Source organism: Pelophylax lessonae (genome assembly GCF_965119305.1).
Source record: "Pelophylax lessonae genome assembly, chromosome: 2".
Lineage (NCBI taxonomy): Eukaryota > Metazoa > Chordata > Amphibia > Anura > Ranidae > Pelophylax > Pelophylax lessonae.
In genome coordinates, this window is record NC_138769.1 from 229,701,603 (window position 1) to 229,729,377 (window position 27,775).

Genomic DNA, 27,775 nt, shown 5'->3' on the forward strand with positions numbered 1-27,775 from the left:
TTGCCCGCCCAAGGCTTCTTCTGGCCACCAGAGGCCTTAAAGGACTTAACCTTGTATTGTGCCTTGAAGGCACGAAAGGACCCCTTGTTAGGTTTAAATGAAGGGCCCCGTTTACCGCGGTGACCCCCTTCACCAGTTCATCTAGAAAGTCCCCAAAAAGATGACTCTCTGCATAAGGGATGTCAGACACCGTCTTCTTGGAAGACTGGTCGGCCGACCAGCTTTTCAACCAAACGATGCGACGAATCATCACTGCAACTGCAGATATGCATGAGACTAAAGAGGCCTAATCCAAGGCCGCGTCACACAGGTATAAAACAGCCTGACTAATTTGATCCACCATCTCCAGAGTAGCAGGAGGGGCGGAGTCAGCAATAAGGGTGCGTTTAAGCACCTTGGCCCACTCCACAACAGCCTGAGAGACCGTTACGGAAGCGAACACGGGTTTCATTAAGGAACCCGCTACCATGTAGATGTGGCGGTTAAGAGTTTCCACCTGCCTATCTGCCTGGTCTTTAAACACCGGAGAATCCTATAAAGTGGCTTTATTTAACCTGGACACCGTGTGGTACACCTTAGGAGCCACAGTCCAGCGCGAATCAAGCAGGGTGTGTGGGGTTATGCCTATAGGGACAGCCCCCATTGGCATGGTAAACAGTTTTCTCCTGCCTAGTACTACTCCTGTAGGGGGCAGCATAACCCAATGGTATAAGAAGCATAAGTTGCGTCTGGCAATGAACAATAGAGAAATTACTAATTTACAAAATTTTTCTTTCAAAAGTCCCATCACCAGCTGTCAGCTGCAGCTTCAATATAGAGGAGGGGCAGCCAACGGATAGCCCATATCAAATATATGAGTGACAGCTCCCAGGCATTTGCAGCCATTGTCAGCGATCTCCCCTCCACAGAAGCTGCCGCTGGAGAGATCTTGTGATTGGACCGCAGTGGCTCCAGAATAATAAGTGTACAGAGCTTTTCTTTACAGTATTAGATATAACAGGCTTCGAATCGAGGGGGGGGGGGGGGGGGGGAGTACATTTAGCCTTCATTAGCTTTTGACTGAACTTCCACTTTAAGCTTTAAATCTTTAATACTGCGACACAATGTTTAACGTATTCTATTATCCATGACAGTATGCGCTTTAGGGCTGAGGCAAAAAGACCGTCCCTAACCATGTTTCCTCCACTATGCTTCAGATGGATTGCTAATGAGGGTTTGTTCCCTTTAAAATACAATGTGCATTTCTCCCAAACAGTTTAACATTTGTTTTATTCCTGCAAAGAACATTACTCCAAAAGCACTGTGGAACAGTCAGGTGATAGTTTGAGACCCAGAATCATTTTTATTTTTAATAAAGGAGCTTCCTCCATGGTGTATTCCCAATTACCACCATTCTTGTTCATTTTTGGAAAACACAAACAGAATTTGGCAACCCAGATCAAAACTATTTAGCATCCTTGCTGTGATCTTTGTGGGTGTAAAGCCGGTCAAAAATGGACCAGACGAATTTTGATCTATGTATGGGCAGACTGGTTGTACAGAAGATGATCTGCAGACTGACTTCTGTGAAGAAGCCTGCCTGTTGGAAAATGTCCACATAATCTGTGCCACCGGCTATATCCAGCAGTGCTGATCAGTGTATTCTGAAAGCAGGGAAGTCTCCCAGCTGTCAGCATACAAAACCTTAGAAGGAAGGATTCCCCCATCCACATCAAGTGCGTGTATTGGAGGAGGGGGGGTATTCATTTTTGTTTGACCTGCTAAACGAAAAATAGAGAACTCATGTATGGGCTGCTTAAAATTCCTAGGAAGAACAGATAAACTGTTTATTGTGGACTGCTGAAAATAAATGCTATCACTGCCTTTTTCTTATCTACCTAATTACCCCAATTCTAAGAGGTCAATACCCTAGTGTTTCACATGCTTTTTAAATCAAAAGGCAACCGAGTAGAGCACGTGAACGAGATGAAAAAAAAAAAAAAAGAAGATCATTGCACAAAATATCTAATCCTAAATAAAAAATTTGCTTGCAATGGTTGGATGAATGAAGTCAGCATAAGGTTACCTTAACGAAGTTAAAGTTTACTTTGCAAACCTGTACGCCTTTAGTAAATCAGTCACTTTCTCCTTGGGCTTCATATGCACACAACCTTTTTTTTGCTGCTCCTAGAAGGGTTTGGCATTTTTCCTGCCTCTAAGCGCCCCTACAATTGTTTTTTTAATTCTAAAGGGTTCACAATGTGTAGAAAACCTGTTCCAAGCAGTTTTGGGGTTTCTGGAACTCTAGCAGCTTACCAGATGTTCTGCAGCACAACATAAATGTTATAAGTTGATATAAGGTTTTGATACGGACTAACAGTATTTCTGCAAGTGAGAGACCCTCGTCTTGTAAACACCACTCCTGAGACCTTGAAACAGTTTTACAATAAAAACAGTGGAAGAAAATAAGTTAAATAAATGTTAAATCACACCATGCGTCTTTCCAAAAAAGCCAACACCTGCCCAAGACAAAGCATATTGTTTAATATAAAGCAAGAACATCCCAAAATGCGATGCAGAGATCTGGTGCTCCTAGCGATGAACTGTTTTGACAAAGGAAAGACAAAAATATGCAAAGCTTTGCAATGGAGTAATGCAAACTTAGGCAAAGCAGTAAAAAGGCAGTCAAATCCATTGGCAAGCTGGCTGATGAACTAAAAGGTGAGCTAAAGTTAGAATACTATTTAGAAAGAAAATCTTTGGACTGTTCATTAAGTTGCAATTGCAATTTTATTTATATTATGTTCATAGTACTGCAGCAAATGTACTTTGCACCTCATATGTAACCTATTGCACTCTGCCAAGTCTCAATTACTTACACAGTTCACAGGGGGGAAAAAAACCCCTTCCAAATTACATTGAGGATTCTTTGTTATATAGTAATGTTCAGATAATGAATAAAGATTTTAAAAAGGGATTAAACAGGTTATTTTACTAAGATCTGATGGCCTTATCGACCCACTTCACTGAGTAATTAGGGATGACTTCAAAACTATGCGGCCAGGGTTTGAGGGGGAAAAGAAAAAAATGTTTTAACTGATTTTTCAAAGATGTAAAGTTCGGTGTGTATTTTTGAACACTAAAGTCATGAAAGAAAACAATACTCAAAGACATGGAAACTGTACAAATAACCAGGTCTTTGTGTATAGCAATTCTTGCATAAATGATAATCTGCTTACATTTCAAATCACAATAAAGACATACATTATGACAACATTTTATTCAGTTGTCTCAATGCATAAAGTTGACAAAAAATATGCTTAATAGATACTTATCCCTTGGGGGGAAAAAAAAGTAAATCTCATCACTTCATCACTCTAAAAAGAAAATTCCAAAAAGCTCACTGTGTTAAGTTTGGAAAAGTTGGTGCAACATCCTTGGATTTGGAAATTTTTTGAATGGGATTTTTTATGCACACAAGAAAAAATAACTCATTGTTACAAAAGAACGTGTTGCTAGTAAACATCCGGTAGTGTTCCAACTCATTCCCTGGCCAATCGTTTTTACAGAAAAGCCCTTTAAAAGTTAGGTGGTGGTCTTTCATAAGGTACAACGTATTTTTATTTATTTTTTTAACACACATTCACACACTGGGCTGCGTACGAGATCAATCCAAAAATTTTACTCTCCAAGAAATTAAGTTGAGCTCACCTTTAAGTTCAAACAAGAATTTTCAACATCTGTAGAAAAGCAATATCATTGAGGGTACAGGACAAGCTATTTCACCAATTGTGTTAATGGCTGCACAAAGTCTTCGGGGTTTGTTGGTTAAAGGGCTGCTGAAGTCATTGATTAGAAATCCATATATAGATGAAAGGCCTTGAATGCAGTACATCTCAGCAAGAGACTGCTCTTAAGCCATTGGGTTAATCTCGAACCAAGCATATACAAGGATTTCACTTCTGCATGCAAAGAAATGATCTCCCAAGTCACCCAGAATGAAGCTACCAGAATGAAGCTACTTAAACATTTGCCATAAGAAGTAATAAGAAAGCGAAGTGTGGACTACACTACACAATATCTTTTATCAAGGGTTATAGCTATCGCAAAATTGTGAGGACTTCCAAGTTGGCACTTGGTAAGAAATCTCAGTTAAGATTGGCAAGAAATCTCAGTTAGGATTGATAATCTCCTCAAATTAATTGTGCTTAGATTTTCGGCAAAAAGCCTGGTCTGTTTTAGTATTTGTGATCAAACTAAAAATGGAACAAGAAAAGGTTAAAAAAAAAAAAAAAAAAAAAAAAGATTCAAGCCAGCCAACCAAAAACTCAGTATCATGCCTGCTACTCTCCTTATCAAGGTAATCCAAATTATAGAAAGGTACATTTTGATTAGTAAAAAAATGGTTAGCATCCCAGGTGTCTATATCCACTAGAATTTGGAAGCCGTTTTGTGTCAGTCTTGTTTTCTACATCAACATTTTCTTTTCAAGTTTGTGTTTTAAAACTTGAATACAACCTTATAACCAACTATAAGTTTGATCAATTTCAGAGTTTCCCATATAAACATTGGAAGACTGAAAATACGGTACTGTCAATAAGGGCTGTTTCATCAGGGAAACCTTTTGAAGACAAGCTGGAAAGAATAAAAAAGGGAAAAAGCTGTATGATCTAGGAAGCAAGAATGCAATTTAGCCCCCTCATTGGAACTGCTGCCTTAAAGAAAGCCAGGCTGAAACAGAGGAGGCAGACAGCACTGCAGCAATCATTTTAAAAAGGGAAACAAATGAAAACATTAAGAAGGAGCCGCTGAGAATGTTGCAAGAACACAGCCACAAGATGGAGCTCATGCTTCCATGCTCTTCTGAAACGTTCTATGATAAGGAGGAAAGGAAGACACACAAATATATTTAAAAGAAAAAAAAAAAAAAAAAAAAAGGGGGAGAGACTGTTAGTGTACACAATCAAGTGAAACAAAATTACCAGTACAGCAGCAGTCTGTTCAACTAAGGCCGGCCGCCCGGCTGCGCAGTTCAAGGTAAATGGTACCGCATACTGCGGCGTGATGGTGGCTACGTGTGGATGAAGAGTTGTTACCATTAGTGGTGTACAGCTTCCCTGAAACGTAGATTAGGAGGTGAGTGAAACAGTGTATTACCAGGTTATATACTTTAACATTACCATAAGAAATGGTACGTGGAACACTTTGCTTTCTACCTCGAATAATAAATGGTTCAAAACAAGTGTTACTGCTGTCCATAGCAAATCATCAATAAACAGTCAAGTGTCACAATTTAGAAAATTAAGACTCATCTGATCAGTTGCTATAGGCAGCAACAGCAACGTTTTTTTCATTTTTATTCATGAAAATGTGTGTGGAGTAACTTTGGCTGCTAGTCTCACTCATTGTGGGGACGCTCATCTCACATTGCACAAAGTATAATCTTTGCCAAAAAGTCAACAAAAAACAGAACCGCAGGAAGGTAAGGTCGAGCTTCCATGTTGTGCTAAACCTGTGTGTGAAGGTGGGAAGCAATACTGGAGGGACATAGAAGATTTAAAGGGGCAGTGCATTTTTCCTAAACAATCCAAGTCTACACTGAAGGGCTGCTGATTAATTCTCTAGCCATGTGACCAAACTTTACACTGGCAAATGGAACTGCAGTCTCAGAGGAACATTAAACACCAGTGATTGCAATCTGAATTTGCAAACTAAGGGTCAGGTGAGGACATCAAAATTTGCAAGTGCAGATGACCAAAATCCACCAGTAAAACATTTTGCTTTTTTAAATTCACAAATTTTGAATGGAACCTCTTTCTAATACTCTAGAGAGTGAAATAGAAAGCTGTACATATCCATTTGAAAAAGCAGCATATGGGTCTATTCTTTAAACCGTGATTTTCTCAGCATATATAAAAGGTTAGTATGTTGTCAGCAGACCTGTAAAGCATGTGTTTGCAGGCAAAAGAATGCGACTTTGGTCATCTTTCAAAGCCAAAAATCTCAAGGGGCTGACTTGCTTGGAAAATTCACCGCAGACACTGCATCTCACACCTTACTCTTATTGGTCACTGAGGCTGCACTATCATAGGTAAAGTGGAAGTAAAGGCAAAGTTAAAAACTGAACAGGTAGGATTGTTCTTGCAGAAGACACACAACATCTCTTCTGCAACAGAATACACGTTAACTGCCTGTTTACAATCCCCGTGCAGAATGTCAGTTTACATTCCAGCACAACACAGGTTGTGTGCCAGGGTGACTGCACTCCTGCACATGTGCAGGAGTAATGTCATACCACGCAAGCCAATCAAGATGGCCGAAGACCAGCACCCAGAAGTCGCTGGGACAAATATGGTGGCACCAGCGAGGAACCTCATGGGTGTCGGGCAGTTGGAAGGTAAGTGTTTGTGCCTTAAGCTTCACTATAAGGTCCAACAATGAGTCAGTAGTATGGGGCAGATCCAAGTTTGATCAAAGTTCGTATATACACTAGGTTTTGGTTCGTTTACTCAAAAAAAATTCAAGCACTAATGTATTTGCTATACAGTCCTGCTGACCGTTTAATATGTGTGAAATTCCAGTCTAATATCAAGCCTAATATCAAGCCTAATATCAAGCCTAATATCAAGCCTAATATCAAGCCTAATATCAAGCCTAATATCAAGCCTAATATCAAGCCCAATATCAAGCCCAATATCAAGCCTAAACCTACTGCCACCCCCATTCTACTACATACCCTGTGAAATGAAAGATCTGTATACCTACCTATTCGGAGACGGCTCCAGTACCATGAACAGGGCTCTGTGTTGGCTTGTGTAGAGAAGGCACAGCTGACAATGAAAGCTCCATAATAAGCCCTGTGGGTGACAATTGCCCAGGCTCTGCCAGCTATTTCCCCTCACTAAAGCTGGCCGCTGGAGAGGTCATGTGACTGGACCGAAGTGCTCTAAGCAACTACACTTCCAATTTAACTATCAAGTATTTTGCTGCTTTCACATGTTATGCATTTGACGATGTGTGGCTTTATAGGACACTGCTGCTGGTATTAAGAGGATTAATTACATGAGGTTCCATGAGGCTGTGAAAACAGCATATGCAAGCATTCAATCCAAGAACATCCATCCACAAACCCAACATACACCTGCAGCAGAGGTTTAAACAACCTACATGGAATGTACTGTCACGTATGACAGGAAAAAACGCATTCAATGCAGTTTCTTGACTGCAGTCTTGCTACAGTGATTTCATTTGGTTAGTCCACAACAGATAGTAAGAGAAAAAAAAATACAAATACAAACTAAAAAATATGAGGGTGAATTTCAGAATTTGAGTTGTGGTCTTAAGAAGAGAGCACATACATACATTTTATATGCACAATGCAGGACTTTATAAATATATGTATGTAATTACAGAGGACTCCATTAACACAAACCAGCAGGAAATTGATCTCTCCTGCAGGGTTACACAACAAATCAAGGTCAAACACAGCCATACAAGGGGAAGATTATGAAATGAAACAAAAAAATAGAAATGTGGGCTTGATCACTGCAGGCTCATCATACTTTTGCTTTTTGTTTAGCTTTGTCAAGTGTGTTGCCCAAAGATTGGACACAAAAAATTGGTTCTTGCACAAATGTGGAAGTACAGAAAACTATTTTTATATGTAAAACAATGGAAAGCTAGCAAAAGGTTAAAAAGCCTTTGAGAATATAAAAAAGCATTACATTTGAAATTCAAGGTAAAGGGGCTTTAATTTTAGAGGTTGTAAACCTCAAAAAAAAAAAAAAAAACTAAAAAACAAAGGCATACTGAGCTAGTATGCATCACATGCTAGCTCATTATGTAATACTTCACTTAGAATGAAGCCCCCAGAGTGCCGCCCGCTCACGGGTAACACAGCCAACATGTTCAGCCGCCTCACTTCCGGGTTCGTGTCATCCGGCCATCTGATTGGCCGGAGCCGCGATGTCGTCACTCCCACGCATGCGCGCGGGAGCCGCCGTTTACGGCACAGGGCTCTGAAGGAGCGACGCGGACGGCTGCTCCTTCAGATCGCATGCGCCGATGACGTCATCGGCTGCATGCAATGTAAATATCTCCTAAATGTGCACATTTCTGAGATATTTACAGTACCTATAAGGTAAGTTTTATCATAGGCTTACCCATTAGGTACAAACACTACCAGGGGTTTACATCCAATTTAGAGGAACTGAACACTGGATGATGTGCCTAAAATTGAAGGGGGGGGGGGTGGAACACACATGGGTAAACGCTTTGTCATCAGTATTACCTATGGTCTACCTGCAGCTCATCTTTCCTAATTTTCCCATTACAGGTACTTAGACAGCGCCAACAATTTACCCAGTGTTTTATATACATTTCACATCAGTCCCTGCCCTCAAGGAGCTTACAATCTAAAGCCATATATACGCGACTTTCGCTTTCGTTCTTGACGGACACAGCTTCAGATCTTCAAAACCGTTGGGTTATACTGCCGCCTAAATGCGTAAGACACTAGGCAGAAATCTAAAAAAAAAAAAAGTCTGGCTACTCCCATGGGCATTTTCAGGGGGTATACTCCCTCTCTCTGCTATAGCCACTCAGTTTTGTTTTTCTGCCTAGTCAGGAGTAAGGACCTAGTTCCTTGTTGGGATCTTTGGTCCTAGCAATTTTTTTTTTTTTTTTTTAGATGGAAATTTTTTACCCCTGGATTTTTCCTGTGAGATCTGCAATCAACTGCCAGACTGGGCGACAAGCTGGATAATCTAAATCCAGTGGTCACCCCAGTCTGGCCAGCAAGTGTGTGCAGACCTCTAGGTCAGCCGCGACATAGTCCCACTGAACGGGGGCTGGCCTGCACGTAAAATAGCCCACGAGGTCGCATACGACTGGTTCTAGACCCGAGTTCCAGCATTCCTCCTGGCCAACAGCCCCCTCAACTTGATGGAGAGGCGTTCTGTCTGGAGCGGTGCCTGCCTGGTTCTTGGTATGGTGGTGGTGAAAAGCTAGGAAATCTACTTTTAGGAGGGAGGATCTACCATCATACCTGAAGACTTACATTGCGTGGTGAGAGTTACATAGTTACATAGTTAGTGAGGTTGAAAAAAGACATCAGTCCATCCAGTTCAACCTATGATGTGTGTGTGTGTTTGCTTTTAACCGTACATTGTATACCCCTGTATGTTGTGGTCTTTAAGGTGCCCATCTAATAGTTTTTTGAAACCATCAATGCTCCCTGCTGATACGACTGCTTGTGGAGGAGAATTCCACATCCTTACCGCTCTTACAGTGAAGAACCCCTTACGCACTTTAAGGTTAAACAGCCTTTCCTCAAGTTTTAGTGAGTGGCCACGTGTCTTATTGTATCTCCTCTCTCTGAATAGTTTGTTCCTTATGCTCGGGTCGCCAGTACAGTATTTGTACATTGATATCATATCCCCCCCTCAATCGTCTCTTCTCCAGAGAGAATAGGTTCAGTGCTTGTAGTCTTTCCTCATAGCTGATGTCCTCCATTCCCCTAATTATTTTTGTTGCCCTTATCTGGACTTTCTCCAGTTCCAGCACATCCTTCCTGAGGAGCGGTGCCCAGAACTGGACAGCATACTCCAGATGTGGCCGGACCAGAGTCTTGTAGAGTGGGAGAAGAATCTCTTTATTTCTGGAGTGAATCCCCTTTTTTATACAACCCAGTATTCTGTTGGCTTTGCTTGCGGTGGCTTGGCATTGCATGCCACTGCCAAGCCTGTTGTCTACCAGTACCCCCAAGTCCTTTTCCATCCTAGACTCACCCAGAGGTTCCCCCCCTAGTGAGTAGCTTGCTTTCTGGTTTCTGGCCCCCAAGTGCATTACTTTACATTTTTCAACATTAAATCTCATCTGCCATGTAGTTGCCCACCCCGTTATTTTGTTCAGGTCCGCTTGCAAGGTTTCCACATCCTGCATAGAAGATATTGGCAAGCCTAATTTAGTATCATCTGCAAATACTGAGATTGTACTAGATATCCCCTCCTCTAGATCATTTATGAATAAATTAAACAGGATTGGTCCCAGGACAGAACCCTGGGGGACCCCACTTTCCACACCCGCCCAATCTGAGTACTCCCCATTAATCACCACCCTCTGTACTGAGAGTCCCTTGGGGTTAATCCTTGCTCCTTAGTGGCTCGGATCGTGACCATTCAAAAGGGGGTTGAACAGAAATTGGCCTTAAGTACCATTAAGGGCCAGGTGTCAGCTTTAGCAGTCTTCTTCCAACAACCTTTGGCCACACTCCCTGATGCATGCCTTTCTTCAGGGTATCTGACATTTGGTTCTTCCAGTGCGGGCTTCGTTGCCGCATTGGGACCTCAATTTGGTGCTTTCGGTCCTTTAGAAGCCCCTCTGATAATCTTCGGGAGATTCCCCTGCTTACGCTGTCCCAGAAGGTGACCTTTTTGGTGGCCAACACCTCTGCGCACAGGTTGTCGGAACTGGCAGTGTTAGTCTGTCATTCACCTTACCTGGTGATTTACAGAGATAAGGTGGTTCTTTGCAAAGAAATTGCCTTACATGTGGTCCGGGCAATTAAGGTGTACCTGGCAGCTACCTACGGATTCAGATATATTGGGCAGACTAGATGGGCCAAATGGTTCTTATCTGCCGACACATTCTATGTTTCTATGTTTCTTTCAGGAAATCAGACTCTGTGCTTACAGATGGGCCTCAAAGGGTTGTACGCTTCCTCTGCCACCATTTACAGATGGATCAGACAGTGATTCAGGCTATTCCATCATGCATCCTAAGGAAGTTGCCTTGCATTCCTTGGATGTGGTTCAGGCAATCAGGGGGTACCTGGCAGCTGCAGAGTCGTTTCAAAAGTCAGACTCAGTTTGTCCTCACATATGGACCTCGCAAGGGGCTGGCTGCTTCTGCCTGTGGTTCAGGCTTATTCTATTAAGGGTCAGGTTCCTCCTTTCCTGTAAAGATACTCTACCCAGGCGCTCAGTGCCTCATGGGCTTCCCGTCATCAGTGATACAGGTTTGCAAGGTGGCCACTTGGTCGTCAGTGCACACTTCGCAAAGTTTTATAAAGTGGATGTGTTGGCGTCTGTATGCTTTTTTTGGCCACAAGGATTTGCAGGCTGCTGTTTAGAGGTCCTGACCCTCCTCGAGGGTGTATTTTTTTTTCAGGTGGGTTCCAGTTCTGGTTGAGCTCCTGTTGCCTGGCTGGCTACTTGTTAGCCTTGGGAATTTTTCTGCTGTTTAACACTGCTTTGGGACGTCTCAACGGTTATGAAGATGCGAAGCGGTGTCCATCAATGAACATCAGATAGATTTTACAGTAAGGAAGCTGTGTCCGTTAATGAAGATCAGATATTACAATAAGTCAAAAATCCAATTTTTTCATTCAACCAGCGGGTTGCCACTATAACCAGTGTTGCCAGCTATACCACAAACCCAGCAGATTGGATTGCTTAGAAGATCACGATTCTTTCATGGCTCCCAGCGTTAAACATCTTTAACACTTATTTATTTTTTCATTCAATGAAGTGTATATTTTCCCAAAAAACTGCATTTGAAAGACAACTTCGCAAATAGGCAGTACATATAACCTGCATGCAGGTAGTCTGGGAACTGAAAATGACTAATATTGCAAGGCAGGAGAATCACTAAGGGGGGGGGTGGCCATCTAGGGTGCAGGCCTTCTGCTTTCTCGTGTCAGACTCCACCGAGAACAAAGTCAGCATCACTGCAGCGACCACCAAATCTCTCTAAAGCTCCTGAGACTAGCAGTCAGAGGCAAGAGTGTCCTAATCCCACACACTGCAGATATACATGAGGACATTTCTAAAAAAAAATTTTCCCTATAACACATTTTCACTTCTTGAGTTCATTCCACTTCAAAATATGGCTTCATCACTTAAGCTTTTAGTTTTAAAACGTGTTTTTCGAATTGTTAGTAGGGCCAAATTGCCATCCATTTTTAGCCAGTGTCTAGAAAATTTGAAGGAGCAGGATGGAGGGGAGTTTTGACTTTTCTAGCCTCAGTAGCTTTTTGTTCCTGTTCCAGATCAGTGGCAGAAATCAGAACCTGCAGCCCAAAATCAGATGCTTCTCTCCATCCCTAAAAGAACCCACTTGGTAGAATAAGGTAAATGTTTCCTAGATTGAAATTAAAATAAGGCTGCTGCAAAAGCAGGTTTATCACATATGCAAGTAATATTTTTTTGGAGTTTGAGACACCAATAAAAATCCGATAAAAAGGAAAGAAATTTAATAAAAAAAAGTTGAAAATTTTAACAAAAATAGGATATTCCAAATTCTACAAAGCCAACAGAAGCTTTTAACATGCGCATATAACCTTTAGAGTAAAATGTCACAGCTTAAGTAGGAAAAACGGCTACTGCCATTTAACTTTAAATACATTTTTAGACCTTGTGTCCCATGCCAGTGTGGGATGCAAACAATTACAGTTGAGCACTTTCCTATTGGTATGCGCTTGTTGCAAGGAGGCCATGGGAAAAAAAAATTTACATCTTGTACAGATGAGTCTGAAATACTAAACTGAGAATATCACATCCAGCTTAAAGGGTTAACCTGCAAGCACTTGTAAGGTAATATGCTATCAAACTGGCCTTAATCTTTAAAATTACATAAAAACGTCACAGTAAACAAATCACCTCCCTACAATTTTATTTTACAAGATTATGCTCATTACAGTACTGGTGCTTTTAAAACCAAAATCTGCCAGTCTGAAAAATCAGAACCCATTTCCAAACTTCTAGGTGCTGTAGATCTTACAAGGGGGTGGGACGTTTAGCAACTAGGATTTGTGACCTGGTGTGAACATTGCTAAATCTAAGTAGCCAACATGCAATTCCACGAAACAGTAAACAAAAATGAGTTTATATTTCCCAATGTAAAATAATTGGATTTCTAGCTTTCTAGCCGTTTGACTAGCCATGATGCTTTTTAAAATTGAGCATAAAGGATTTATTTTGAAAAACTTTTTTTTTTCTGAATTATAGGTAACTGGCTACTGTTACATAACAGCAAAAATTGGATTTTTGACTTACCGTAAAATCCATTTCTCTGATGTTCATTGACGGACAGCTCCTGATCCTCAACCATTGGGTTATACTGCCACCTACAGGAGTAGGACATTGGGCAGAAAAAAAAAAAGTCTGGCTACGCCTATGGACAGTCCCAGGGGGTATACTCTCTTTCTCTGCTATAGATACTCTGTATTGTTACAAGCCGTGTCAGAAGAATCACAACTCCACAAAGTGTGGGTGCTGCATCTGTCAAGAATCAGAGAAATGGATTTTTACAGAAAGTCAAAAATCGTATTAATTTTCATTGACGGACACAGCTCCTGATCCCCTTACCATTGGGACGTCCCAAAGCAGTGTTTAACATGAAGGGTGGGAACAGCGAAAAAAATTCCCAAATCTAACTATAGCCAACCAGGTAAACAGCAGCTCAACCAAAACTGGAGCTCACCCGGAAAAACAATACACCCTCAAATAGAACCATGTCCTCTATACAGCAGCCTGCAAAACCTTGCAGCCAAAAAGGAAGCATCCGCAGATGCCAACACATCCATCTTATAGAACTTTGTGAAAGTGTGCACTGACAACCAGGAGGCCACCTTGCAAACCTGTTTTACTGACGCCTGATGACTTAAAGTCCAGGAGGCACTGAGCGCCCGAGTAGAATGCGCCTTAACAGTCAAAGGAAGAACCTGACCCTGGGTGGAATAGACCTAAACCACCATCTGTCTGATCCATCTGGAAAAGGTAGCAGAGAAAAAAAACGGACAACCCTTTCCATGGCCCATCTGTAAGCACAAATAGTGGAATCTGACATCCTAAAAAGACCCCGTAGCTACCAGATGCACCCCAATTGCCCAGTCCACATCCAAGGCATGCAAAAAAAAAAAAAACAGACAACCTGGGACGACAGGGGCGAAGAACCACCTAATCATTGAACCACCTGTAAGGTGAACGTCAGGATAACGCCGCCAAATCCAACACCCTGCAACCAGAGGTGAAAGCCACCAAAAAGGCCTTCTTCTGGGACAGCGTAAGCAGGGGAATTTCCCGAAGATTCTCAAAAAAGAGGTTTCTGGAAAGCACCAAATCAAAGGTCCCAAAGCAGCAACGGGGAGACCACAATGGAGGTGTCAAGTGGTTAACTCCCTGAAGAAAATTATGCACCAGGGAGTATGTGGCCAAGGGCTATTGAAATAAGGTCGCTAAGGCAGACACCTGACCCTTCATAGTACTCAAGGCCAGCTTCTGCTCAACCCCACATTGAAGGAAGCCCAAGATCCGAGCCACCAAACAAGAGCGAGGATGAACCCCAAGAGACTCACACCACGCAATGTACCTCTTCCACGTATGACGGTAGATCTTCGTAGGTTTCCTAGCTTTTAAACAGCGTTGGAAACACTGATTAATGACTGTAAAGCAGGACGGAAGAGTGGTCCTTGGGAAAGCAGATCCTCCCCGAGAGGAAGCTTCCAAGGAACGTCGGGGACCAGCGGCACCAGGTAAGCTTACCAAGCTCACCAAGACCAGTCGGGAGCCACTATGACCGGAAACCCTTCTGCCTCGATCCTGTGTGGAAGTCTTGGCACAAGCTTGAGAGGAGGGAAGTCTGCAAAAGGAAATCTGTGGTGTCTGCAAAAGGATCCCGTGACAGCCAAAAACCTCTGCACCTTTCTGTTGAGCCGGGAAGCAAACAGATAAACCTTTGGGATTCCCCACTGGAGACAACTGATGAAACACCACCGGATGTATCGAATACTCCCCTTGGTCCAACGCCTGAGGTAATCCAGCTACCAGTTTTCCACCACGGGAATGTGTAGGGCAGGGAGGGCTGGAACAAACCGTTCTGCCCACCTTAGAATGCCTGTTACCTCTAGAGCAGGGGTCGGGAACCTATAGCTCGCGAGCCAGACGTGGCTCTTGATGGCTGCATCTGGCTCGCAGACAAATAGGGTCTACTGTTCCGAGTATATCATTATTAGCCCCGAGTCGAGTCCATGCCTGCGCGCTGTGGCCACACTGGTTGCTAGTATGCTGCTTGGCGTCTAGCAACCAGTGATGTCACGTGACGTCAGCGTCGTCACGTGACAGCGGGAGAGCAAGGGCAATGGTCAAATTCCTCCTCCGCTCCTAAATTTACTCCACCCACCACCTCCCTCTTCTCCAGGCTGCAGCGCAGGCTCAGCGTAGAGCCGAGGGAGGTCCTGAAGCGACAGGTCAGCCAGACTCGTCAGTGTAAATATTTTGCATTCTGTGCTTCCGCTGTCTCAAGTAATTGCAAATACTCTTTCAGAAAGATTATTTGCAATTACTAAGTTGAGACAGGGACGCAACAAAGCAAAAAATTATAGGCTAGACTGCATCTTCTTTTTTATCTTTTATTCACAGTTTACAGAGGCTCCCAATACCCCCACTGAAGTGCTGCAGGCCTGCAGCCGTATATACAGTGGTATTTTTTAATAACATTTCCCCAGACACTGAGATTTTGGCACATATGGGCTACACATCCACTTTGTTTGCGCTAAGGTTTTTTTCTCTTTTCCATTGTCGTGCCCTGCAAATTGCACTAGTGTAAAAAGGGGAAGTCAACTTTAACATTTCAGCTCCTTTAACCACTTCAACCCTGGAAGGTTTTACCCCCTTAATGACCAGGCCATTTTTTGCAATTCGTCACTGTTACTTAAATAAAGGTTCCTGACCCCTGAAATATAGTGTATGGCTCTCGCGGAATTGCATTTGAAAATATGTGGTGTTCATGGCCCCTGCTATAGAGTATCCAGGATACTTCTTGTGCCCCCCTGATGACTGACATAAGCCATGGGCGTGGCATTGTTTGATTGAATACGCACTGGACATGCCTGAAGACGATCTGTTCAATGGTCCAGGCACAGTCTGATCGCTCGGAGTTCGAGACATTGATCAGTAGTCGGGACTCTACCAGTGACCAGATCCCCTGAGCAGAATTAGCAGAGGACACCTACCCTACTGGACCGGCTGTCATCTGTGGTAACCACTGTCCAATACAAGGGGAGGAAGGATTTGCCCAGCCGAAGAACGATGCCACCATATCAGGGACTCTTTCAGTCCCGGGCTAAGCTCTTGTTCCATTTGGCCAGAATCTCCCATGCAAGGACCTCATGTGAAACTGGGCAAACAACCGCCTCAAAAGGTAGACACAATCAGGCCCAGCACCCATATGCAAGTCTGGAGGGATGACCATCTGCTGGACAGCAGGAGACGCTTGCAGCCTGTAATTTATGGAATTTGTCCAGAGGAAGAGCACTCTGGCTAAGGCCGATTTCAGAGTCAGACCCGGCTTGTGGACAGAACCAGAGCAGACTTTACAAAGATTCAGAATGCAGCCAAATTCCCTCAAGCTCGTAAGGTGATTTCCAGGTTTTCCACCAGATCAAGAGACTCCGCTCGCAGGACATCCAAATAGCCCAGTACCATGATATCCCATTAGCATAACAATGCTGGGACAACACTTTCGTGAAGACCTGAGGAGCAGAGGCGAGACCAAAAGGCTACGCCACAAACTGAAAATGCTCCTCTCCCGTGACAAAGCAGAAGAAGCACTGGAGACCGACACATATTGGAATGTTAAGGTAAGCGTCCTTGATGTCGACAGAGGCAATAAAATCCCCCTGATGCAGAGAAGAAACAACCACACGGACTATTCTGAACATCTGGACCCGCACAAAGCAGTTCAGCGCCTTGAGGTACAGAATTGGAAGACCTTGCCTTCCTTCCTGGGGACTGTAAACAAGTTTGAGTAAATCCCCTGAAAACATTCCGAAGTAGGAATCGGGAACCTCATCCGTAAAGTAAAAGGTCAATAAAAAAAGCCTGTAAGTGGACCGGGGACAGTCGCACGTCAGAAGGAAGAACGAAACGTAATCTTTTAGCCAGACCGAATGACCTTGTGGACCCACTTGTTCTTGTACCGGGGGAATCCACGGGTCCGGGAACCAGCCAAGACCACGCCAACACCCCGATACAGGCTCTGAGCACTTGTCAGTCGACCTGAGGGATTTAACCTTTGAGCCAAAGAGGACCCATGTCCACAACGAGGGTTCTTACCCTTAGTAGCCTGCAGAAGGAACGAACTGCAGGAAGGCCATCAGAGCATTGATGGATGGTTGGGACCCGGAGAGCCCCACAGTCCTAGAGGGGATCAGGTGGGGAGATGTGCTCCCAAAAGACTACGGGTCATCAGGGAGACCCCACAAAAAAAGTAACACTGCAAAGGGAAAACCCCCACCGCGCTAGCCGCACCACCCAGTCGCCAGGCACAAAGCAACAAGCGATCCTCAGCAGAGCAGGAGAGGATCCTCTAGCGCACTGCCCCCACCCCAGGAGGTGGACCAGACCACCTACACAGCCCCAGCATAAGTGGAGAGGGGGGTAGGATAGGGGGACAGATGAAGGGGGGGGGGTGTCTGACACGAGGAGGGGAAACCCGGGGGTCTGACCGTCCCAAGGAGGAGCCCAGGTCCACCCTAAAACCCTCCAGGGGGGACAGTTACTATACCAGGAACCAGACGGGCACTGCTCCAGACAGAACCCCTCCATCGAAATGGGGGACTGTCCGCCAGGAGGAACACTGCTAATCAGGCCAAGACCCGGTCGTATGCAACCTCGCAAGGCGTTTTAACTCACAGGCCAGCCACCGTCTGGTGGGGCTATGTCGCAGCTGACCTAGCGCGGAGCTTAGGTTTGTGCACGCTGACCAAACTGGGGTGCCCACTGGATCTAGATTATTCAGCCTGTCATCCAGTCCGGCAGGTGCTTGTAGATCTCAAAAAACCAGGAGGAAAAAAAAAAAAAAAAAAGTCTTTACTCCTGACTAGGCAGGGAGGGGGAAAAAAAAAATACCTATAGCAGAGGGAGTATAGCCCCTGGAACTGCTCATAGGAGTAGCCAGACTTTTTTCCTGCCTAGTGTCCTACTCCTGTAGGGGGGGGGGGTAGTATAACTCAATGGTTAAGAGGATCAGGAGCTGTGTCAGTCAATGAACGAAAAAGAAAATAAGTTGAGTCGAGAGAAAAGAAAAAAATAAAATTCTCCTGGTAAAAAAAAAAAAAAAAAAAAAAAGCAGGAGAAGCAGAGTTGATAGGCTGGAATGAAAGGACACTTAAAAAAAAAAAAAAATGTCACAAATCTCTTCCACCTGCACAGTTACTGTACTCCAGTACAAATGCTTATTATTAGCATCCTGTGTGGCTGATTCATAGCCCTGCATTCAGTTTCCAGAAGTCTGCTCTGAGGTCATGTTTCCATTATAAAAACCTCAAAGAAACACCACTTATTCAAGGCATTTTTCTCTTCCAACAAAAGCTGCCCAATGTATTTTTAGACAAATTACTTTGAGATCAATGGCTGTGCGTAAGCCATGATCAGTTTTCAGATGGGCACAATTAACTTGAGGAGAGTGGATTCTGAGCAGTGAAACAGCTCACTTTGTTTTTCTAACAGAACTTGATTCAAAAATGGCTTTTCAAAATGCATGTCTTTATTTAGCAATGTAATCATTGGTGTGCACAAACGGCATCCCTGGTGGCAGCAGTCTGGAAAGCATTTAGAGAACTGTAAGCTTTTCAACGCACCAATCCTTTACGGAGACCAAATCCTAACTGTACATTTCTCTGAGTAATTTGTGAGAAGTATTACCTAGTAGGGACAGAGTGGATACTACTGGTGACAACTTCCTTTAAAGCAAAAAGGAACCGACTTTTGAAATCAAACATGGGGTAAGCCTCCTTTAGAGTAACATTCAGCATTTATTCTGTTAACCCAAAACGCTGTACCACACGCGGAGAGATTAAAACTGAACTTATGGGTGCAATTTAATTTGTGACCTAACATTTCTGATAACCTAACCAGGTAAAGATATTCTAGATCAGCCTCTCTCATCCAGGGTGTCATGGAACCATGGGCTGCCTTCTGAGTTCTTCAGGAATGCCCTGGCAAAATGCCAAAAAATTGCCCCACATTGCCCAAAAATTGTCAAGCCAGAGGGTTGATTAAACCTGCACCTTTTTGTGACTCAGATCCAAGCCAAAGGTTTTATTGTGCTGCAATACAACTTTGGGCACCATGCAGGCCAGCCACTAGCATCCTGACAACCAATGACATAATAGGTTATTACGGAGCACAAAGGGTGCACACATCCTTGTTTGCCACTCCCTGCAAACAGTGGGGTCCTATTAACTGAGAGAAAACGGAGGGGGGGGGGGGGGGAATAAACTGGAATACTGGTCTGTACCAGTGTGAAAAAAGTATGTTTGCTTTGTAAGATTAAATCACCTACAATGTTGGGTGCCCTATGTGTGTAGATACCATTGCTTGATGTAAAACTATTTTGTTTTTTACATGCTAAATTGGGGTGCTTTGAGATTGTGTGCAGAATTTTTAAGTGTGCCTTGACTGAAAGGTTGAGAAATGCTGATCTAGATATAACGTCTCAAATTGACAAGAGAGACAACATACAAAATGAAAGCAGAGGTGCTGTCTAAATCAACCAATTATATGCTTTAACTCATGGAATCCAGCTGTGTGCTGTGGACACACCTGTGTTTCCTTCCTCTTGATTTTATTACCGAGACCCATTTAACATGCAACTGTTAATGGCAAGATTTCAGTCATTAACCACAAAAACTATACATTTATAAACCCCACGCGCGCATATATTCCACAAAGCTGTTTGTGTATAAACCCCACATATGCATATAATCCAAACATTAAAGTATGTATAGCTTTTTTTCCCTTTAATTCATGCGGTCATTTTTTTTCTGCTGTCTGTACTACACAGGGAAGGCTTCCCATAATTTCTTGCTTTGGAGACCAAATGGAAACTTCGAGGAAATGTCCACAAAACGTGGAGACTTCTATCTTACATAGTTGTCACTGAACATTTGTACCCACTGCAGGATTTCCCCTCACCTCTTGCTCTGGTAAAAAGTCTAAAATGAAAAAAGGTTTACCTTTGCATATACAAAAGATCCACCTATATTGGCCATAAAACAAAGGAATTCTACTAGTGCAGAAAATAAACGGGAGCCTTACTTGCTGTAATAAGCAAGTGAGCTTTTCTTTTATACAATGAGACCCTTCCCATATAATGACCAACTGGAATTAAAAAGCGCAGTATTGCTTAATTTCTGCTAAATTACACACTGATTTTAATAAAGACTTGAAACTCAGAATTTCCCAAAAAAACATTAATCCATTAACAAAAAACATTAATACATTAACATAGAACAATCATTTTTTTATTTTACACTTCCCGTCTGGCCCACTAAACACAAAGATAACTTGAAGCTGAACTTTACTAGACAATTCAGTGATAAAGAATTCACCAACAGGCATCTAATAAGTGGAACCTCCCCACCTAAAACATAGTGAAAGTAACTTTATCTTTAAGGGATTACCGAATTTTATTTTTTTATAACTTTGTATAACCTGTCAGTGCAGAGGTGTCCGATTGAGATCCAACCTGTAAGCCCAACCCATCTCCAGCTCAGTGCTGATAATCAAAAAAAGTCATAACAGACTGGATGGCATGTTAGACTGTCAGAATGACATGAAAACTAATGGGTTTTAACTGACATTTTTACCCTTTAGCAGCCTAGACAGGGTGTCAGTTATCAAGCACCAAGCTCAGGCAGGTGACATGTCAACCCTGTGTGGGGCCATTACAGAATACTGGACTGACATGTCTGTTAGGCCAGAGACATAACAGCTACAACAAAATAACTGCACACACTCCAGACAGAGGTTAGGCTACACCCACTTCACAACTTGAGTGGAGATTCAGATTCTCGAAAAATATGCAATTCAAAAAGATTCTCTTTAGAAAGAATTAAGCGCTCATTGCTACATTCGTTATTTCTGAAATTACAGGGCAAAAGCAGGCACGGCCAGCCAACTTTTACCAGTGAAGACATCAGAAACCAAATGCCAGGAGTTCTGAAGGACTTCTGCTGATTAAAAACCCTGGCAGCTTACAAAATTATAAAGAAAAAATGTCAGTACATTTATAATCTAGGTGTACTGATAAATTTCTTTGATGTATCAAAGATCAACAAATAGACTCCCTAAAGACTAGGAACCACTTGCATATGTATACGATTCCATATTACAAGGAATTCAAGTCCTTTAGGGCTTGTTCACACTCATTTCTATACTGGGTCAACATAGGGCTCGTTCACACTCGTTTCTATACTGGATCAACAAAGGTTACATTTTTTTTATTTTTTTTTGATTTAGCCAATTTTGAAATACCGCACCGAAATAAAATTATGTACTTTAGCTGGTAGTTTATGTTGCCGGCATGGGCAAAGCACAGGTTCACTAAGCACATAGGAATGGAAGCATAAGGCAGTCAATATTGAGAGTGTCAGGTTTTTACAAAATTATTTACCTGCTAGCATTATACAAGCTAATGCTTGTTAAGAATACATGTCATGAATTAGAAGCGGTGCTACCTAAATATAGCAGCAATTAAACATTTAATTCAAGCCATTCACACAGATATTGAATTACCTGTGTCAGGACTCCCGACTGGATCTGGAGAGGTTGAGCAGCAGGAGCTTGTGGCACAATAGGAACGCTACTGTCCATGCGAACAGGAAAGCCGGAATGCTTGGTAGTTGCTTGAAGGCCAGCAGCTTAAAGATAATACACTTAAAATTTTAAACTACATGACTTGAAAGCTGTATCTAAAGTTGCATAAGTTAGTTGGAAGAAATTGTGATCTAGGTTTCACATTCATAGAAAGGTCTTACAAATTCCCTTCTGGGGAAAAAAGAAATAAAAAAAAATCAAAGAGGCATGTATGAATGCAATTATTTTAGGTTTGCCTGTGTATGCTTCTATGTATTAGGCCTGATAACATTGTCCTATGGGAATGCCTGAAACCACATTCAGACCTTGTAGTCCTGAGAATAAAGCTGGCCATTCACCAGTAGATTTTCATTTGAACCTTCATATGAAAAATCCCATCAGTACATTTGAAAATGCCATGCACACTAATTTAGGCTATTTAGCATTTTTTGGAGATTCAGCATCTAAGAGCATTTTTTTCCCCCATGTATGGTAAAAGCGCTAACACTCCTAAAAACTTCTAAAAATATACTAAAACACTGCTACAAGCTAGCACAAAAAATGCTTTTTTTCTAGCATTTTTGGAGCTTATAAAAAACGCTAGTGTACATAAAGCCTCAATATTGGTATGAATAGAATTTCCAAAAGGATAACCACATACACCATTACAAATTCATTTGAAGAGGTTGTAAACCATCTTTGAACTTGTACCTATAGGTACTGTAAATATCACCTAAACTTGCACCGTTTAGGAGATATTTACTTTTAATGTAGCCGATGACGTCATCGGCGCATGCGCTCTGAAGGTACGGCCACCCGTGCCGTTCCTTCAGACCCCTGTGCCGTGAACGGCGGCTCCCATGCGCATGCGGGGGAGTGACGTAATTGCGCCTCCGGCCAATCAGATGGCCGGAGAAATCGAACCAGGACGGCCAAACATGTCGGCCATCCTGGCGCTGAGCGGGCGGCACTGCGGGGGCTTCGTTCTTGGGTAGGTATTTCATAATGAGCTAGTATGCTATGCATACTAGCTCATTATGCCTTTGTCTTACAGGGGTTTTTGTTTTTTTGTTTTTTTTCTGAGGGTTTACTTCCTCTTAAGAGGTTTCTCTTTTGTTTTCAAATATTCTTGTTACTATGGTTAAAGAATAAATAAATAGAAATAAAATGTTGCATTGGCTCAAAAAAAAAAAAAAAATGGAAATGTTCGTTCGGAAAACATTTTCAAACAAAATTTTACTAGTGTATGGCCAACTATGCACACTCCAGTGTTTTAAGCGTGACTGTGCATGAAACTGAGGCAACAAATCTTTCACTAAAGTACAGACAGTACTGTAGAGATTTACCGGATAGGGAACCCAATAACTAACAGTTTACCTTGAAATGCTGGAGGACAAACAATAAACGTCTGCTGGAATGGATCTGTCTGGGTGCAGAGCTGAGTTGCTCCTGGCTGTAGAGGGACACCTTGCTGTGTGACACCAGTCACTGGAGCTGCAGAGGACGGGTAAAGAGCTGACTGATAGTTTAGCAGGGAGACATCTGAATTTGCCAGGGAAAGCGTAGCGGTTGCGGATGAACTTGAAGCCAGCACACTAGCCTAAAAAAAAAAAAAAAAATCAGAAATGAAAGACTGCACATGATCAGAAACAAAAAGCCTTTTGTCGTAGGAGAATATTCATAAAAATTCCTTTATTGGTTCCGATTTGCTGGTTAACATTAAGGAAAATCATTTTATAGTGTGTACCTCACTTAAGTCTCAAATGTGCTATAGTTAATTTCCACTGAGTGAGCACTACAGGAAAGGAGGCCGTCGGCACTGGTACCAAGGGAGGCAGAGAAGAAAAAGGGCAGGTAATCCTGCCCATAAGTCTCTTTTCACTGACATGTTTACATCAGCACAACAAAGCGAAGAACTATATGGCATTAGTGATGGGACCAGTCACTGTGCAGATTGTGAGCAGGCAAAAAGGTGTCTGGTGCTGGGGACAGAAAATAAGACAGTTCAAGGAAACCAGGACTTTGAAAGAGCATATCACTAAGACTAGAAAAAAAAAAAAAAAAAAAAAAATGATTTTTGTAAGATCTTATCGTAAAATCTTTTTTTTCGCTGATATCGACAGACGCAGCCTCATCTCCATGAGCTGAGTGGGTTTATGCTCCTCCCATCAGGAGTAGTCTAGGCAGGAAAATTTGAATACACACCCAGGGGGCTGTCCCTCCAGGCATAAACCCCCACTGCACAACCCAGCACATCAGTTTAGTTTAAAAGCAGTGAAGACCTACAGAACCAGCCCCAGAGGGGTGGGTGCTGCTTCTTTCAATGGACATCAGAGAAAGATTTTACAGAGAAAGATTTTACTGTAAGATCTTACAAAAATCTTATTTTCTCTATCGTCCGTCGAAAGATGCAGCCTCATCTTCTTGAGCTGAGTGGGATGTCCCAAAGCAGTATAGGGATGAAAGGTGGGAAATCGCAACCAAACAGTAACGTCAACTCCAAAAGGCTAAAAACGTAGCCAACCGGGCAACATGGAGTATATCCAAACAGGAGCTCACCCAGATAACCCAGAAGAGAAGTACAAAAAAACATTCTCTTATGAAACAGCAGCCTGCAAAACCATGCGGCCAAAAGAGGCATCCGAAGAAGTCAACAAATCCACCTTGTAAAATTTGGTAAAGGTGTGCACAGGCGACCAAGTCGTTGCCTTACAAACTTGTACAGCAGAAGCCTGATGGTGAAAAGCCCATGAGGCACTCAGCACTCTAGTAGAATGCGCCTTCACAGGGAACGGAGGAACCTGACCCTTGATCGAATAAGCCTGAACAACCGCCTGCCTGATCCATCTCGAAATAGTCGCAGCGGATGCAGCCAAACCTTTGCGAGGAACATCTGGAAGGACAAAGAGTCCGACTTCCTGAAGGTCTCAGTAACCGTCAGATAAACACTTATTGCCCAAACCACATTCAGAAAGTGCAAAAGCAACTTCCTTGTGATGTTTAGGTTTAGGACATAAGGCAGGCAACACAATGTCTTCATGCAGGTGAAAATCCGACACCACCTTAGGAAGAAAGGACAGATTAGGTCGGAGGACCACTTTATCCCTATGGACCACCAAATAAGGCGAACAGGACAATGCCGCCAACCTAGACTCTGGGGTTAAGAAGTGAAAGCCACTAGGAAGGCAACCTTCTGCGACAAAGCAAGCAGAGAATTCTCCCCAATATTCTCAAAAAGGAGGCTTTTGAACAGAAAACCAGTTTAAGATCCTACGGCGGTAATAGGGATCTCCTCGGAGGGGCCAGATGACACACCCCCTGAACGAAGGTGCAAATCAAACTATGAGCAGCCAACGGACGTTGGAAGTAAATGGCCAAGGCCGAAACCTGGCCCTTGATAGTACCCAACACCAAGCGCTGCTTAACCCCTTTTGTAAAAAGGCCAAAACCCTAGCTATAGAAAACAAGCGAGGGTGCAGCTGCAGCGAGTCACACCAAGAAATGTATGATTTCCACGTACGATGATAGATCTTGCTAGATTTCTACTTCCTGGCCTTCAAAAGGATAGAAATCACCGAATCAACAGTTAAAGCCAAGCAGGATGGAAGATCGGTCCATGAGATAGATCTTCCTGCAAAGGAAGACACCATGGAGAATTCACTACCATTTTTACCAGCTCTGCGTACCAAGACTGCCAAGGCCAGTCTGGTGCCACCAGAAGGCCCGGAATGCCTTCCATCGCCATCCTGTGAAGAAACCTTGGCAGGAGAATGAGCGGAAAGAAAGCATAGATCAGGCGATACGGACTCCAAGGAGCCCCCACAGCGCCTGTAGAGTCAGCCAGAGGATCCCGAGACCTGGCCACAAACCTCTGAACTTTCCTGTTGAGGCGAGACTCAAACAGAACACAGGAGATGAAACCCCTCCGGATGCAGGGACCACTCCCCCCGATCCAACACCTGATGACCACGGAAAGAGCCGACACATTGTGTTCCGCCCATACCAGAATTTAGGCCACCTCTTTGGCCGCCAGGGCACTCCTGGTGCCCCCTTGATTGATGTAAGCCACGACTGTGGCATTGTCCGACTGGACCCGAACCAAAAAGCCGTGTAGCCGGCTCATCCAGTGAAGCAGGCAGAGCTTGATCGCTCTCAGTTCCAGAATATTGATTTGGCAAGGAAGACTCTTCCGACTCCCAAGTCCCCTGAGCACAGACTCCCCAGCCCTCCACCCCAGCCTGATAGGCTGGCGTTCGGTGTTGACCACTGTCCAAAACACCGGCAGGAAGGACTTGCTATGGCACAGGACAGGTGACTAGATCCACCAAGGGAGCCAACTTCGTGAGATGGCTCATCAGAATCTTCTAGTCCAATGACCGAGGATCTCTGTTGCAAAACGGGACTGCTTCAAAGGTTTAGACCATCAGACCTAGGGCTCTAATGTAAGCCTGCAAGGAGGATTGATCGGCCTCCATCAGCAATTGGACCGCCCTTTGCAATTTCTGAAGCTTGTCCAAGGGAGACCCTTGCCCGAGCAGAGTCGAGGATCAGCCCCAGATAGGTGACCCGCATAGAGTCAGGGTAGATTTGGCGACATTGATCGTCCACCCGAAGTCCTGATGGGTCCAAATGGTGATGACGTTTTCCAGCAGATCCGAAACGGAAACTGCTCGCAAAAGGAGATCGTCCAGATATCCCACAACAGAGACACCTCGTTGACACAATAAGGCCAGCACAGGGGCTAGGACCTTGGTAAAAACTCAGAGCCGAGGCAAGACCAAAGGGTAACGCCACAAATTAAAACTGCTCCTCTGCCGCCGCAAAGCGGAAGAATCGCTGATGTCCCTCAAATATGGGGACATGGAGATACGCAACTGAGATCCATTGAAGCCAAAAAGTCAGATTCAAATATGCCACCACTGACCGAATGCACTCCATTCGGAATTTCTGCACCCGCACAAAGCGGTTCAGAGCCTTGAGATCCAGGATTGGACGCACCTTGCCCTCCTTTCTGGGCATGGTGAATAGGTTTGAATAGAAACCTTGAGTGCGTTCCTGTAGGGAAACTGGCACAATCACCCCTTGAGCCAGTAGACCTCGCACAGCCTCCCGCAGATCCGTCAAACACTCTGGAGACAGGTGAAGATTTGACCGGAAAACCTGTCCCCTGACCAGGACCAGAATCCGATCTGGTACCCGGAACAAACCAGTTTGCGAACCATTTCGTCCTGAAAGAAGTCCATGGTTCCTGAAAGAATTGAGGACACCCCCCTAAGATGGATGAGGATGCCCCTTCATGCTTAAGGGGACTTGTCTGCAGCACCGGACTGACCGGCCTTGGACTTGCCCCAGGGTTTCTTAGCACCTCCAGAAGCTTTGAACTGCTTACCTTTTTCTTATGCCCCGGAGGCACGAAAAAACGGTTAGGACGGGGTATCTTACCCTTGAAGGAATGAAAAAAAGGAATACTCTTCCCGCCAGTCAGGCCCTTGATCAGCTCATCCAATGAGTCACCAAACAACCTGTCTCCCTGAATGGGAAGATCAGCTAAGGCTTTTTTTTTTTTTTTTTTTTTTTTTTTTTTTTTTTTTTTTTTAGAAGCTTGGTCAAGCGACCGGCTCTTCAACCAGACCATGCGCTTTAAAACCATGCCCACCAGGGGAGCCGCATCCATAGACGCATCACACAGAAAAAAACAGAGCCTGGATAACCTGGTCCAACTATACTGAGGAACAGCCTCCGGGTCCAAAGACTCCCGCAAAGCCCTAATCCATTCCGTCACCATCTGAGACTAGCAGACAAAAAACAGTTTCAAAAATAGAACCCGCCAGCACGTGAAGATAGCGGGAAAGGGATTCCACCCGCCTGTCCACTGGGTCCGTAAAAACTGGGGAATCCTCCACAGGCACAAGAGTAGATTTGTTTAATCTGGAAATATGATGGTCCACTTTAGGTGGCACCATCCAACGGTTGGAAACCTTTTCAGCAAAAGGATACTGGCGTTTAAAGCGTTTTGGCACCACAAACACGTTCTTAATGCGCCGTCATTGGTCATTCACAATATCGTGAAAAGTGTTGGGACAAGGGCAAACCCGGTCAGCTTTTGGAGACTTCTGGGAGTCAAAAGCCACCCGCATCCTTGCCGGTGTGGGCTCATC

At 43.6% G+C, this 27,775-nt stretch overlaps 1 protein-coding gene across 6 annotated transcripts in view; it reads right to left on the reverse strand.

Moving 5' to 3' along the window:
* The window catches only part of HIPK1 (homeodomain interacting protein kinase 1), a 160,172-nt gene that overhangs the window by 21,890 nt on the left and 110,507 nt on the right, over positions 1-27,775 (reverse strand). For 4 of the 6 annotated variants that reach the window (XM_082244531.1, XM_082244528.1, XM_082244527.1 and 1 more), the window contains 3 exons: positions 22,995-23,217; positions 21,558-21,682; positions 4,962-5,096 (listed from right to left, as the gene is read on the reverse strand). In XM_082244531.1, coding sequence (XP_082100657.1) covers positions 4,962-5,096; positions 21,558-21,682; positions 22,995-23,217 — 483 coding nt within the window. The remainder of the gene's footprint in view (positions 1-4,961; positions 5,097-21,557; positions 21,683-22,994; positions 23,218-27,775) is intronic. The other 2 variants (XM_082244530.1, XM_082244529.1) reach the window with 1 other exon arrangement.